Genomic DNA, 15,160 nt, shown 5'->3' on the forward strand with positions numbered 1-15,160 from the left:
TATATGAGACAAATATCATTAAAATATGATGACTATCATCATTATTATATTCATATACTGACAGTTTATCTTGAAAAAAACTCTGATGTTGCCAAAAAGTAATGCATTACACAAAGTACCTCATTAATATCAGCCAGTTAGCACAGCCAGTTGAAAATCTGCTATTTTAATGCACAGACAGTACGTAAAAAATGGTCATCAGCGATGTCAACCGGCAAAGTTTTTTTATTCATAGAGGAAAACTATGGCAAGATATATTCAGCTTTATGTCTTCTGAACTTTAATGTATAACTGTTCCTCTTAGTATTATAATGCTGTTGGGATCCATATTTTTAATCCAACATTCCTTTAATCTAAAGAGAAGCATCCCTGTCAATGTCAGCTCCAGTATCCAAATGTTATATTCATAAATGCAATTTTTGATCAGTCAAGGCCATACCTTTAGACTTGGTTGAAATCCTTTTTTGTAGATTTTGTAAATCTAAAAGCAGTTCATCCATATCCCTAGTGGTATAAAGCCATATGGACAGTTGCAGCTTTAATCCACAAGATTTGAGATTTATGCCTCTTAAAATTCCTTCCCCACACCAATTCAATGAATGTACTGAAAATGTGGTGCCCACTGCATTGAAATGAAATAATGTCCTTCACCATTCAGACCGAGAAATTATACTTATTAGTGTTCAAACCCGGGATTTGAACCCTATTGTTTTTGTGCCAGTTTATTACTTTTTTATTATTCTGCTAAAGCTCAAATTGCCATGAGCTGGAATTGGTTCAGGTGTTCAGTTGGTTGCAATCTGCAATGTCACTGCTAGATGCCACTAAATCCTACACACTGGTCCTTTAAACTTACTATATTTTACATTTTAGAACTAAGATTGAGATAAGCAAACATCAAGAAAAACACAGGAAAAATCATAATTATTCAGTGACAAGACATTTATTGTAAACAAAATCTCACCATTACAATAAATCTTGAGAAAAGTGTTCAGATACAGGTAGCTGGACTTCAGGCTACTGAGAAAAATGGAGTTACTACCATCATCATATTCCAGACTATGACAACAAACGCAAACACACTGTTGTTTTTAAATGAACTGCATAATATGACATCATATCAACTAAGGCTGACTGAAGTCAACACTTTTACATTGACTACAGAGAATGTCATGACAAGGTATGATGCAATCATCCCCAAATGGCTATATGAAATTCATAAATAAGCCATTTGATGAAACCCTGTCAGCTACAATAACTGTAAGGGTATAATGCTGACTTTTTGATCATACAAATGTTCATTTTCTACAAATTGCAAACATTTGAGGATATAATGTGTCAGAATAAACTGTTCATCAGAGATTTATTTGGCATGGACATTGATAAAATCCAGTTGCACTCCTCTCAGTTCCTTCAGATGATAGTCACGACTCTCCAGCCAGTGTCACACACTCGCTTTAATCGTTGGCCTTGGAGTTTTAACAAATTAACAAATATCCACTAAAAAAAAACAAAAGAGAAGCAATGGCTATTTGGCAATATTTAGGGTTCCTTTCAAAAGAAACAAGAGAACAGTGAATGTAGAGGAGCCTTTTTCAAAGTTACACTTGAACTTGGCTCAAAGCCAAAACCTGTAACCTTTTGCAACTACAGCAGAGATGATGGAGTGTGTAGTGTGGTGTCTGTGAATGTTTCAGCTCACTGTTGGAATGCAGTGATGATGTCATTAACTGCAACATGAACAAGAATACAGTTTTGTTCACTGGTGTGATGAAGGGGAGCAGCATTAACGTTGTCAACCAGGACAGGAGTATGATCATGGGTTTTCTTAGCTGTCTGTAATTTTCTAAAAAAAAATTCCTAGAAAGTTTCCTGAAAAAAAATATGCAATTTGGTACTAATTACGAGGAAAAAACAAATGTCCTTGAAGGAAAAGCTCCATTTAAACCCAAGTAAATATAAATGTATTTATTCTTGGAAACTTTATTGGCCATATATATTCAATTATGTTTGACTTGAGACGAATTTCACACTTTTGCATCAACTGACCTGCTGTGCACTGACTGAGGTCACATTAGTAATTCATAAAAGTTAAGTAATTAAGTGTACCAATTCATATAAGTACCAAATTGCATAATACTTTTTAGGATATTTCTTTTAAAAATGACAAACCCATAAAATAAAGTCCTAATAAGTAACCCGACAATCCTGATCAACAATGCTCTTCAGCATAAGTAAGGAGAGTCTCTAGCTCCAGTGTCCGCTGTAAATCTGACATACAGGTGGATACAATAACCATACTACATGAATTAAAAACATGACTGATTTCAGCTTTAAGGCAAAGAATGACCAGATTACAAACCCAGATAATCAAATCCCACATCCCGACCTGTAATGACAACAGCAGCAGGGCACATTGGAGCCAGCTGTACTAACATAACTGGTGCTTTTTCCAGCTCCATAAAATCCAAACAGAACAGTGTTCAGTGACAGTAGGTGTATACTGATGGGCAAGAGCCCAGTGACAGCAGTCATGAATCATTTGGTAAAAGGAAAATAAAAGCTTCACACATAACAATGCTCTACACATTAATCATGTCTGTCACACATCATTGATTAACGATTTACTGTAAATTCTTAAATAGTGGCCTGAAGTTCTTCATTTAGGCTACCTCCCCTGCAGAGAGAACCACATATTTATTATTGACAGGTCTTTATATCTAATTTCCCATTTTGTTTTTGATCATATTTTAGTAAAATGTCTGATCTTATCTTGTTTTATTTTGCTATTAATGCAAACACTTCCTCCATGCTTACCTGTAGTCTTTAGTATAATGTACATTTCCCCAGCACTAACTCGATCAGTAAAACAGTCATGTCATACGCACCCCTCTGCTGCTCTCACTAAGTTTTTAGTTTTTTTAAAGCAGAAAATCCATTTTCATTCACTGATTAATTCCAGTCACTTTCACTTTTCACCATTGTTTGATGGCTGAAAAGCTGTTGTTAACGAAAGTCAACACACCTTTACATATTTTTCACATTAAAATCCTCCCAAGCTTCCTTTAAGGACATAATCCTGCCTGTTCCTGGTAGGCTTTTAATTTAAAAACATGCAGCATGTGTTGACTCTTTGACGGTAATTGGACAGCGGTTGAAAAAAAAAAAAACAGGAGAAGCAGCAGCAAGTGGATTTAATGAGTGAATGAAAGCAGTACTTCTGTTGAAGAGGAGAAACTATGAGCAGTAGAGTGGCGAGTATCACACCACTCTGACATTGTACAATACAGGTAACTCTCCTTCTCAGTGTTTTTTAATTAGCCTTCATTAGCCATCAGCTGTTCATGCTCACCGCAGCTAATATTTGTGACCCTGCTTATATGAACACTTTTTATTTGAAAATTTACGGTAATTGAAACATTGCCTTACTCTAATATCAACCACACAGTGCAACAGCGAATACAGTGGAAATGCAAAACATACAAAGGGTCATTCAGGGAAACAACCTTTTGTTAATGACTCATGATGATCAGTGGTGCTTTTGGTTGACTCGATCACAGACCCTTCTTGTGTTGTGATCAGTCTTTTCAGAGAGGCCACTTTTGCAGACAGGTTGGCAAGGCCCTGTTTTAGATACAAGTCCTCAGCGTCTGAGTGTGCATAGGAAGGTTCTTTTACATCCACAATGGTTTTGCTTGAGACGGGGCTCAGACTTCGGCTGCTGCTCTTGCAGCCATCCTGCAGTGTTTCTGTGCTGCTTTTATGCCACTGCTCAGACCGGTGGGTCCAGTCTTGCATGTTGGTGACCTGTACTGACAAAGGGCACAGAGAGGACTCAGTGCACTCTGAAGAGTCCTGACTGGTCTGATAGCATCCTCTATCTAAAACGTTGACGGGAGAGGAGGACTTTCCGGACGACTCGTATTCAGGGTCGATGGCCTCCACTTTGATTTGGATGCTTCTGGCTTTGATCCTCAGTTTATGGGGCAAAGCTGAGGAATTAGCATCTGGCACTTTGTGTGTGGAGACAATGACACTTCTTGGGTCAGCTACAGATGGCATCAAGCCTTTGGGGACCTGCTGCTCATCCTCTCCATCTGATGATTTGCTAACAGCACCATCGTCAGAGCTCCTGGGGGAGTTACTGGATGACCTGGTGATCTGCAGGAATGAAGCAGGCTGGGAGTAGACTCTAGACAAAGGGCTGGCCATGTAGTTCCTATAGAGTTCATAGGGACTACTCCTCTCCTGTGCATAGCTGCCATTCTCTGCTGGTTCTTGCTTGACCTCTGCGTTCCTGCAGATACTAAAGCTACCCTGAGATGCGGTACATGTCTCTGGTATGTGAGGTGAATGCTTGATGACTGATATGCAGCTGCTGCGTAGGTGAAGAGGTTCCAAATCCCTGTTGGAAGAACTGTGACCAGCATTAGGTGTGACAAACTCTTGGAAGAGGGTGGTGGTGGTGGATAACTTCTGGACTTCCTGGGCATATGCTGCTGAGCTCACCAGACCAAACTTCAGCTTCAATGACAGCAGCTCAGCCTTGAGGGAGGCATTTTCCTCTCCCAGCGCCATCAGCTTGTTCTCAAGCACCATGTCGTTGATGCGCCGCTTCTCCCTTGAGCGCTTGGCCGCCTCATTGTTTTTGCGTCGCCTCTCCCAGTAAACAGTGTCTTTCTTCTCATCTGGGATAAACTCCCTTTTTCTGCGACAGGTAGTTTTAGCCTTGAACGGCATAGCAGAGATTTTGTGGCCCATCAGGTCTCTGTTAGCCCCTTGTAAGGCCACAGCCAGGACAAGGGCATCATCTCCACTGTAGGACTCACTGGAGTCCACCTCTTGCTTGATTGATTGCATATTATCTTCGTTTGCTACTGCCAATATGCTCAGAGGACTTTAACTGTACACCATGATGCCTGTATACAGTAATAGTAACATCCACATTGGATTAATCCACTGGACTTGAGGAAATCTGTGGAGTGAGTATGGAATGGAAAAACAGACAATGAGAGGTTTTAAATGTCAGTATCAAGTGGAGACAAACATCTAGGGATATTTTCCAATAGCCAGTACCATTTTGGATTTGGTTCCCAGTGGACTGAGTATTTTGTAATTTCAGAGTGGAGACTCTTCTCTAGAGAAATGATCAGCTGATCACCTCATGTCAGTTTAAGAATCTGCCAGTTTAACTTCAGATTCATATCATGTAAACATTTAAAATCTGATCAGATTCATGGTTCTGAATCAGGACAGACAGTAGATTTCATGAATTATGCAGTTTTTCTCATTTTCAAGTTGTAGATAAACATCCATTAAGTTGCCACTAAAAACCTTCATTCCTACAAACATCCAGTTCAAGTCAATGATATCGTAAAGTATTTCAGCTAGAGTAGGTAATGATTCAATATGTATCAAAATATATGGTCCAGAGTCTGATACAAAAATACACTATGATTCCAAAAATCTGTGGTTTTATATAAATTTGATAGCATTATCTGTATCTATATAGCATTTGATATTTTTACTTGTTCTGTAATGAATGTGTATTGCTTTTGAGTTAATAACTTCAATTTTTATTTCAAGTAAAATTTTACATATTTTTTTTAAAGTTCTTTAAATTCCTAATGTACTCTGACTATGTGTCAAGGTCACATCAGTGGGTAAAAAACATTTCTCATCTGGAAAAACATCCACTTTTTTTCATATATTGTTAATGATTAATCGATTATTGATTGTTAATGTGGCTGACTATCGATTAAGGAAATAGCATAAAATTTGCATTCCTAATTTTGGTAATTGATTAATCCTTAACTGTTTAACTGATTTTTAGCTAACAATGCCAGAATGAGGGGATTTGCTGCTTTTCCTTGTCTTACATTACATTAAACTTAAATAATTAAACTTAAATATCTTTGGGTTTTAGGCTGTTTGTCAGGTAAAAAAGCTATTTGAAGAACTGTGGGCTCTGGGAAGTTGTGGTTGGCATTTTACATTATTTCTGAAATTTTAATAGCAGTCACAGAGGGTTTGAAATAAGGTTCATCTAGTGATATACCATTGGTATGTGTGTAATAGATAACAAGGATTGTCAAACATATTGAGAATTAACAGCATCTTAAGATTCAAACCCCTTGCACTCTTCCTGATTGTACTTAAATCTTCTTTTTTGCTTCTTAAAGTTACAGTTAAGCACTGAAGTTAGTAGATAAAGTATAAATACAGTAGTAATACATTAGTATAGCCAATTATCACCTTAAAGTTTTGAAGTAACCTCTACTCCTGGGTTTAAAATATTGCTTTCCAGTGGAGTGGTACTTAAACAGGCAACTCAGCCTGCTTTGGGCTTCCAAGCTCCCGTATATCCAGAGAGGAAGGAACAAAGGACTACCTACAGCTGTAATCATAACACGTGGCCCAGTGCAGGCTCAAACACAGAAACACACAGCCTGTAACCTGAGACCTGCATTACACACGCTCTCACATAACTAATGTTAATTATGTCTGCTGCAGATAGATGTCAGTATATAATACAGGAGATTAAAGGTGTGGTAAATTTTCCCAAATATATATCTGAACATTCTCATTTTGTCCTTGGTGCAGGTCTACATTTAGGAAGTAAATGATTAAGGTCAATACATGTTCAATAACTAACTCATGTATAGCTTAAATCTATAAGCTGACTGAAATTCACTTGTGTCTTTTAATGGTTTAATGTGATATTAAGCTCGATCTCAGAACTTTCAATTCTGAGAAATTGTTTCAAATTCACACAACACAATTTTATCACTTGAAATAGCAGCCATAGGTGTGTAGTCCACTCTAAAGATAGTTTTCTTTGTCTATATTCATAGATCAGTGGGAAGAGGTTTTACAGATCTTCAGATTTTGCACAACATGGCTGTTGTGATGCGAGGATGATCACTCCCTTTTGTCTTTTCTAACGAGGCAACATATGACATCAAGACTAAATTTGGAACACACGTGACAAAAATGGGTGGTTATATTACAACAACGTTCACCGTCGGTTCAGCCGCGGCTGGCCGGACCTGGTCGATGTACGCAGGGGTTGGCCCCGCAGCAGCGGCCCCTCAACACGTCCTATTGCCCCAGATTCCTTCATTGTGTCCGGATTACACAATAAACTCCGCGCACCCCCCCCCCCCCGTCCCCTGACTGCCAGCAATTTCTATGGCTGCAGACATTATGCAATATTTGCCTGTGTGGCAACAACAATACAGGCCTATGTTTACTCCGCTTTGCGTGTGTGTGTGTGTGCGCGTGCGTATGTGTGTGTGTGTGTGTGTATAAGTAAGTATATCTCAATATATATACAGTATATATACATTAGATAATAACCTCTATGTGTAACAGGCTGCACTGAGACAATGTGGGCATTCACTCTGTTACATGACATCATTGCCTTGCTTACTCATGACAGCGTGGGGTCTATCTACGCCCTTACAGTGTGAGGATAAACTACAGTGTAGAGAATGTGACTTTGTTACTTAGATAAATAACTTACTAACTCGTTACAGTCACACACGGACAGCTGCCATGAGGCTTTGATACAGCCAGCCACATCGATTTTTGGGTTACAACACTGTGTCGCAATCTGTGAACTCCTGCTACTGGTAGGCCTACGTGCCTGAATAAATTCAATACATGTCCCTAATACCGGCCATTATCCTGCTTTTATCAGCTACGCTCAGGCGAACAACTAATACAATACAATATAATTATATTAACAACCGACCGAGAAATACACATTACCTCGAACTTGAGCTTGGTTATACCTTCCATGTGAATCATAACGTGGTTAACAGTTTCTCTAAGTTTAAAACGAGTTTTAGGCAAGAAAAGGTTAGCTACAGAACACAGAAATACAAGCTAGCTGTGCGCTGCGGTGATTCTGGGGCGTTCATCAGAGCTCGTAAACACAACACCATTCCGCAGAAATCTTTCAAACACTAGGTCTTAAGATAAGGTTGGCTTTATGTAAACCTTAAATCACAACTGTACCTTTGCTACCAACTGGCTGGAATGGTTGGTCTCGTTTTCCACCACGTATCAAGCACGGGTAAACAAAACAGTTTATCCATCAGCTTATAAGGAAATAACTGTGTGAGTAAAATCCTACAAGTTGCGAAGTACCTTGCTCTCCTCCTTTGGCTTTTTCCTCTCAAGGTGGCTCCTGACTCATGGATCTGTGTTAGTAGGTCAGTGGTTAAGTGTATTGGCAGTGTGAGATTAAATGACAGCCACTGCAGCCAATCGGAACGCAGCATTTTCCAATTTTTAGCCAATGACTCTTGGCTTCAGCAGAGCGCTCACATCTCATATAAAATGTATGTCGTCATCCACAATGCGTGTGAGGCATTTAGGTGCGTCAGTTCATTACGCCGTAGATTTTTACATGAATTTACAACCAAATCTGATATATTTCATGTTTATACTACTACTGCAAATAATAAATAAATACATAAAAATCTTCATTTATAAAGCACCTTTCTAAACAAGGTTACAAAGTGATTCACAATGCGCAATGTTAAAGGACTACAGCCTACAATAAGTTGGTACAGTATCTACATACAGTTTTCTGACTGATGTCAGTTTATAATATAAAGACAGATATTACAAACAGCTTATAAATAGTCAGTCAGTCAAGTGTAATTACATCTCTTACATCAAAAATTTCAAATATTGTTTTAAGATGAAGCTTCATTGGCCAAAATGTAGTGTACTGTAATTTAATGAATAAACATCTACTTGCAACTAGCTCTATAATAATAATAATAATAATAATAATAATAATAATAATAATAATAATAATTTGTAGCTGGTTGAGGTGGAGCTAAATCAAATGCTTTTCTATACTTCTGGGTGGTTTATTTGACATCATGTTTTATTTGCTCATATATAGATTTACTGTATAACATATAACACACACACACACACACACACACACATATATATATATGTGTGTGTGTGTGTGTGTGTGTGTGTGTGTGTGTGTGTGTATGTATGTATGTGTATATATATATATATATATATAAATATATATTTGTGTGTGTGTATATATATATATATATATATATATATATATATATATATATATATAAATCTCTGAATTGTGCTACACAAGCTTATAATGAAAGGTTTCATTACAAAGTAACTAGTAAATAAAATTGTCACAAATGTAGTAATGAGTAAAAATGTAGTGGAGTAGAGGTATAAAGTAGCAGAAAATCAAAATACTCAAGTAAAATACAAGTACCTTAGAATTTCTGTAAGTAAATATACTTAGTTAGAGAAGACTAGATAGAGTACCACTTCACCAGCGCAGACCCCCGTCGTGTGTGGCAAGGCACCCAGCACATCACCAACTACAAAGGCAGTAAGGACCCACCCACCAGCAGCAGTGACTCTCTAGATGAGGAGCTCAACCACTTCTTTGCTTGCTTTGAGGTGGATGAGGCAGAGACTGGGATGACACTACTGCCAGCTACCAACAGAGTGGAGAGTGCTGTCTAACACGTCGGTCCAAAATCTCCCATGGGTGTTCAGTTGGGTTGAGGTCTGGTGGCGAAGGCCATAGCACATGATTCACATCATTTTGATACTCATCAAACCATTCAGTGACCCCTCGTACCCTATGGATGGGGACATTCTCATCCTGGAAAGACCACTGTTATCAGGATAGAAATGTTTCATCATAGGATAAAGGTGATCACTCAGAACAACTTTGTATTTATTTGCAGTGACCCTTCCCTCAAATGGACCCAAAGCATGCCAGAAAAATGTTGCCCCCAGCATAAAGAGCCACCAGATCCCCTCACTGTAGGGATCAAGCATCGAGGCCTGTACCATTTTTTCCTTTAATTTGTCACCTGTCTGTATATGACAAAGGCTAGAATGCTAGTGCAGTTCTAGTGCTGTGTGTCAGTGCCTTACCACCCCAAGCAACAGGAAAGGCATGACAAATGACAGAGCTGCCCAATCTTTCAATGATGTTTGCCAATTCTATGACATGGAGGAAGACAGTATGCTCTCCCTACCAGCAATGTCCAAGCTATGCTTACGTGCCTTAAAGAACATGATGTGGATGCAGTCTTTCCAAAGCTGACAAAATCATTCAAAATAAATGCTACATTGCCAGTGACAACTGCATCAGTCAAGCAATCATTCTCCAAACTGAAGCTGAAACAGATGTGGAGAAGGAAAACCTTCCGATCTTCTGCTGTTGTGCATTGAGAGGGACATCTCAATTGACCATAACAAGGTCATTAACATTTACAAACTCGTGACCAAAAGAATTACTTTATTTCACAAATCTTGCTTCTCATTTCCCTGACAAGACTGCTCAAAACAGTTAATTCTCAAAATGTTTATAGTTCTGTGTTTTTACTAAAGTTGTGTTTGAGAAATAAATATTTAAAATGTTACCCATTCCCTGTATTTTATTACAGAGATGTTTGCAAAATAAATGTTTAAAAAGTAAATCCTTTTCCAATGCTAGCTTTTTACTTGGTATGTATGCATGTAACTAGCTAGTTAGTATGTACAGTTGAAGTTTGAAGTTTACGTAAACTTTAGCCAATCCATTGAAACTCAGTTTTTCACAATTCCTGACATTTAACTGTAGGAAACATTCCCTGTCTTAGCTCAGTTAGGATCACTACTTTATTTTAAGAATGTGAAATGTCAGAGTAATCGTAGAAGAACTGATTTATTTCAGCTTTTATTTCTTTCATCACATTCCCAGTGGGTCAGAAGTTTACATACACTTCGTATTTGTAAGCATTGCCTTTAAATTCTTCAACTTGGGTCAAACATTTCAGGTAGCCTTCTACAAGCTTCTCACAAAAGGTTGCTGGAATTTTGGCCCATTCCTCCTAACAGAACTGGTGTAACTGAGTCAGGTTTGTAGGCCTCCTTACTTACACATGCTTTTTCAGTTCTGCCCACATATTTTCTATTGGATTGTGATGGCTACTTCAATATATCTTGACTTTTTTGCCACAACTTTGGAAGTATGCTTGTGGTCATTGTCCATTTGGAAGACCCATTTGCAACCAAGCTTTAACTTCCTAGCTGATATCTTGAGATGTTGTTTCAACATAGCCACATAATTGTCCTTCCTCATGATGCCATCTATTTTGTGAAGTGCACCAGTCCCTCCTGCAACAAAGCACTCCCACAACATGATGATGCCACCCCTGTGCCTCATGGTTGGGATGGTGCTCTTTGTCTTGCAAGCCTCCCTCTTTTGCCTCCAAACATAATGATGGTCATTATGGCCAAACTTCAGACCAGAGGACATTTCTTCAAAAAGTAAGATCTTTGTCCCCATGTGCAGTTGCAAACTGTAGTCTGGCTTTTTTATGGCGGTTTTGGAGCAGTGGCTTCTTCCTTGCTGAGTGGTCTTTCAGGTTATGTTGATATAGGACTTATTTTACGGTGGATATAGATACTTTTGTACCTGTTTCCTCCATCATCTTCACAAGGTCCTTTGCTGTTGTTCTGGGATTGATTTGCACTTTTCGCACCAAAATACGTCCATCTCTAGAGGACAGAATGCGTCTCCTTCCTGAACGTGTTACCTTCAGGTGTTGGAAATTGCTCCCAAGGATGAACCAGACTTGTGGTAGTCCACAATTTTTTTCTGAGGTCTTGGCTGATTTCTTTTGATTTTCCTATGATGTTATCCTATCAGAAGGTTCCAAAGCTATGACACCATTTTCTGGAATTTTCCAAGCTGTTTAAAGGCACAGTCAACTTAGTGTATGTAAACTTCTGACTCACTAGAATTGTGATATAATGAATGATAATTGAAATAATCTGTCTGTAAACAATTGTTGGAAAAATGACTTTCGTCATGTGCAAAGTAGATGCCCTGACCAACTTGCCAAAACTATAGTTTGTAAACATGAAATCCGTGGAGTGGTTAAAAAATGAGTTTTAATGACTTCAACGTCAGTGTATGTAAACTTCTGACTTCAACTGTACAAGATCAAAAAAAGAAAATAATTAAAAAGATATAACTGAGCTCAATACAAATTCAGAAAATACAAATGTATAACAGTAACAAAATGCATAAATGATCCGCTGCAATATACTCTGTATCATGATGTATTTAATTGTTTATTTTTTGTGTACATTCAACCCAGATGGTTTAATATATGTGGTTAGGGGGACAACCTATTACCGATCCAATTCATTTGCTCATACTGCTTAACACCTGCAGGGGTCCCTGTTGGATCGCTAGTGTAAAGTTCAATGCCACTTGTGGATCTGGAGGTTAAAAGTTAAGATGGCTGCTGCATACCAGGTTCTCTGCTTATGTGTTAAGTTAAGATGCCTGTTTGAATGAAAATGCCTATCCATTGTATTAATGTTTACTGTCTCTAGCATAGTAACTCTAACATAGGCAGAAGCAATACTAATCAAGCCATAATTATATGAAGCCATATGGACTTAACTTTCTTAACCATAATTTTCCCAAATGTTGAGGTTAATTGTTTGGAAAACAACAAAAAAAGTCAAACAAGAAAAAAAAATATTACAAATACTGTATATTTTCCCTGACACTTCACTTTATATGAGACATGATGCAATACCATCAAGGAGGTAAATTTCTTCTGCAGCATGACAACCCAAAACATATATGTGTGTGTGTGTGTGTGTGTGTGTGTGTGTGTGTGTGTGTGTGTGCATGCATGCGTGTGTGTGTGTGTATAAGGCTGGCACTTGTATTGAACTCCCTTGAGAAAGACTTGTGGTCATAATGTCGGTCATACAATAAAGTTATTGGAGTTTAGTGTGTGGTCATCTTCTTTTCAATAAGAGAGTGAACACACAAGACGCAGTCAACAGCAGACAGGATGGTTGGCTATGTCAAACTGAAGAATGACTGCCCTGTCAGACAGATGATGGGTGAAAAGTTTGTTTTGAGAAGTAACAGACTAAACATAGAAACCACTAGGATATGGCAAATTGTATATAATTTAGTGAATCATAACATGAGGTCATCATTATATTTCAAACTGCAGAAAGAATCACTTGCTCATGTCTCCCAAGCATAGAGTGTCTGTATACTGACCACTGCAGGAGCAAAGTACAGGCTATTCTCAGGGACTCCCTCAATTCAAGACACACTCTTCACCTGGCAGAACACTAAATACAACCTCATGCATCACAGACCACAAAGTCTCACAACTAACAACATTCTGGCTGGAGAAAGGTATTTCAAGCCCATAGCCCACCTGAACTCAAAGTACTCAACGCTATCCTCTAAAATATTGCACACACCTTTTTTTTTTGAGTTTTTGAGCATTTTCATGCACATAACATGTACAAACATCGCATCATCTTTCTTTCCTATATAAGTATACATATCCTACATATTGTCGACTATAGTTTGTCAGAGTATTTTATTGTATCTAATATACACTGTGTGCAGTATATTAAAGCACTGTTGAATAACCAAAGAGAATAGAATAGACCCTAATGGTGCAATACTGTGAAATTACATGATATTTGTTCTTTAACAATAAACACATAAAACAAACATTATTGAAAAGGGTTATTAAACAGTTGTGACCAAGATATGGAGTGAGTGGGGCATTTTACAGTGTAAAAATAAAGTTGCCAGTGCTCTCTGGTGGACAGACTATGTAATGGAGACACTGTTTCTAAACTACCATGACTACATCTTATGAATTTCTACACTTAAATGTGTTATCACCTATCATATGCAAATACCATTATATCTGCAATAAGAAATAAAATTGGCTGATAATAGCTGATACTGATGTATCAGCTTGGCTCTTCTTTAAACACTTAAAAAAGACCAGATATTTTACTATTAATACCATCATTGAAGTACCAAGTTAGCAAGGTCACCTTGTCATTTTAATGCTCAGCCACAATCAGAAAAACTTTGTGGCCAGAGCTACATATATCTGTCAATTTGATAACATTACTTTCATATGCATGTTCTGTTGATGAAAAGTTCACTGATTTAGAGCCTCTGTTTTTCTTACAGAGATCTGACAAGGACTGCCAGCAGCTGTTTTTGGACCGTAGATTTCTAGAACAAAGTTCTATAGACCAATAAAACAAAAATCAACCTATCTCAAAATTATGGAAAGAGGAAAGTGTGGAGAAAAAAAGGAACAGCTCATGAGTCAAAGCATAGCACCTCATCTGTCAAATGTGGTGGTTATTCTGTTATGGCTTGGCAGGGCATGTATGGCTGCCAGTGGAACTGGCAGACTGGCAGTTATTGATGATTTCACTACTAACAGAAGCAACAGGATGAAAGCAGAGGTATACAGGAGCATTCTGCAAGGTGTCTACAGTGAAGTCCTGGAAGAGCATTACCAAGGATGATACAAAGCGTCTATCTGCTGATGTCTATGGCTCCAAAACTTTAGCCAGTCATTGACTGCAAATGATTTTCCACTAAATTTGAAATATGATGATTTTGTTTGACTTTACATGTATCTGTTCAATTACTTTTGAACCCCTAAACTTTGAGCACTATGTGTTATAAGGGCTGTATTTCCCCACACAGTTTTCTATATAGATGTAAACCTACTCACATTAAAGCTGAGACTTTAATGTGGTATCCATTATTTTATTTCAAATTGAATGTGCTGAGTGTGTGTGCATTTTAGTTACCTCATTGGGACCTTTTCCATTGGGACCTTGTTGGGACCAGTAGTCCTCATGGGGACCAAAGCCCGGTCTTAATGAGGCAAAATGTCATTTCTGAGCTCCTGGTTAAGGTTAGGGTTTGGGTTAGGCTGTCCAAAATGAATGGAAGTCAGTGCAATCTCCTAACCACAATAGCTGTGCAAACTTGTGTAGATATAGATGTAGATACAATATGCATGTGTGTGTGTATGTGTATGTGTGTGTGTGTCTGTCTGTCATAGGCTACCTCCGGGGACAAATTTCAGACTAAAACCAGTTAACTGGGGACGGCGTGTCCAATCTAGGACAAAGCCGTGTCCCCAATTGTTAAAATGCTGATTTTTGGGACAGTGGTTAAGGTTAGGCTTAGGTTGAGGTTAGGGTAAGGGTTAGGGTTAGGCAAGTAGGGGTTATGATTAGGGTTAGAGTAAATCTCCAGGAAATTAATTAATGTAAGTCT

General features: G+C 38.2%; 1 protein-coding gene across 3 annotated transcripts; it reads right to left on the bottom strand.

Annotated features, from left to right (window-relative positions):
• Window positions 1-924: 924 nt before the first annotated feature.
• On the bottom strand, window positions 925-8,256 carry nfil3 (nuclear factor, interleukin 3 regulated). 3 transcript variants are annotated; one of them, XM_042395948.1, is made up of 2 exons: window positions 8,155-8,256; window positions 925-4,975 (listed from the first exon to the last, which is right to left on the bottom strand). In XM_042395948.1, the coding sequence occupies exon 2, from the start codon at window positions 4,858-4,860 to the stop codon at window positions 3,490-3,492; it is 1,371 nt and encodes a 456-aa protein (XP_042251882.1). In that variant the 5' UTR covers window positions 4,861-4,975; window positions 8,155-8,256; the 3' UTR covers window positions 925-3,489. The 3 variants fall into 3 exon arrangements, with proteins under 3 accessions (XP_042251882.1, XP_042251883.1, XP_042251884.1); XM_042395949.1 differs by lacking the exon at window positions 8,155-8,256 and adding an exon at window positions 8,023-8,148; XM_042395950.1 differs by lacking the exon at window positions 8,155-8,256 and adding an exon at window positions 7,774-7,951.
• Window positions 8,257-15,160: the final 6,904 nt, after the last annotated feature.

The sequence above is a fragment of the Thunnus maccoyii genome, chromosome 19, assembly GCF_910596095.1.
Source record: "Thunnus maccoyii chromosome 19, fThuMac1.1, whole genome shotgun sequence".
Lineage (NCBI taxonomy): Eukaryota > Metazoa > Chordata > Actinopteri > Scombriformes > Scombridae > Thunnus > Thunnus maccoyii.